Raw genomic sequence first — 1,457 nt, forward strand, 5'->3', positions numbered from 1 at the left:
CACCATTCATGGACCAAGACACTATCAATACAGCCATGCCAGTTCTCCCTAACAATAGAACGAACCCGGTGACTACGATCAACACCGCAGGCAGCCAAGATAAGAATCTGAACGCCACAGCTACCGGGTCGTTCCCTACTTCAAGCAGCCTTGGATTATCCGCCTTGCTGCAGGTTTCTGGACAGAGCCCTTTGTCCACAGTGGGGATATGGTCAATCACATGCATTCTCTTTCTTTTCTATATGATGGCTATCTTATTTTGACCGCTCTCATCAGAAGGATTATGATATTGTCGATCTAGTAGCATAGTATCGACTAACAACATAGATGAGTTTCTGGCTGATGTATGTCGATTATTTGTGTTGTGGTTAATGCCCTAGCTGTTCTCACGGTAGCAGTGAAACGATCTTGAACTTGACACGATATTTTAGTAGTTCGACTGTAGAGATTGTGTCCGACTAAAAGTACCGAACGACTTGATAAGACCCGCTAGAATCGAAGCCTTGGTTGCAGCAACCTAGCTGGATCAAAATTGCCATATTCTTTTCCCTAATTCCGATTACCACATCGTCATCGCGGGCACCAGCCCGCAAATCTTGAGTATATTGTGACATTTCTACTTTTCCAGGTATTACGAGGCGCTCCGTGCCTGGTTCATACGCAATCTGAATATATGGGACTATGTATACGTCGACCTGCTTGAGTCCTGTTGGCAGATGTACGGCACCAGGCCCTAATCTGTCGCAATACCTTTCGCCAAGATGGCATTGACCTTGCACCATCGCACATATTTCGTAGGTCGGGATCGGAGTCGAGGTTAACCCAATTCGTTCTCTCCAACCAAGGCTGCAAACGAACTCAATGCGGTTCTCATTAGGAACATCCGACTTCCTCCAGCTGTCATCAATGTCGTCCCGGCGCGGGAAGGTACCGGGAATAGGGATAATGTTACCGTATACGAATTTCCCGCTACTTTTCAGTTTTTCCATCTCCGGCGTGTAACTCCAAATAATGTCCCCGCTCTCTGTAAGTGCGTACTGTGCAAGGGGATCGATCTTCTTTCTGCGGGCCATCTCCTGGTCCGCTCCAGACGCCTTCACCAAAAGCCACAGTCGTATGACATCTCTCCCGTAGCCTTTGTTCCAATATTGCAATGGGTCCCTTACCCTCGACTCTAATGTCGCCAAGCCGCTGCTAGCCAGCCATATGCTATGTCCTTTTGAGGCCATGAGATGCCACCAATCATGGAGTTCCGGCATATCTCGATAGATACTTAGGTATCTTTTGAAATTTGTTATCGTTCCAGTTCCATGTCCCAGTCCGATGACAGCCAGCAGTATGGACGACTCAGTAGCACTGAGATTGTCCAAGATCTTTTCAAGAACAGGATAATAGTAAGTACACGTCCATAGTAAAATCGAAGGTGTATTTTCGCCCATTCCCGGCAGGAAATTCAT

General features: G+C 47.1%; 1 protein-coding gene across 1 annotated transcript; it reads right to left on the reverse strand.

Annotated features, from left to right (window-relative positions):
- Positions 1 to 458: 458 nt before the first annotated feature.
- On the reverse strand, positions 459 to 1,457 carry PG994_004219 (uncharacterized protein; the record flags this gene model as incomplete). Its single annotated transcript, XM_066855628.1, has 1 exon — positions 459 to 1,457. One exon carries the CDS (start codon positions 1,455 to 1,457, stop codon positions 459 to 461), a length of 999 nt encoding a protein of 332 aa, XP_066717795.1.

Source organism: Apiospora phragmitis, assembly GCF_038363925.1.
Source record: "Apiospora phragmitis strain CBS 135458 chromosome Unknown utg000005l:1.0-4161743.0:1.0-4166827.0, whole genome shotgun sequence".
NCBI lineage: Eukaryota > Fungi > Ascomycota > Sordariomycetes > Amphisphaeriales > Apiosporaceae > Apiospora > Apiospora phragmitis.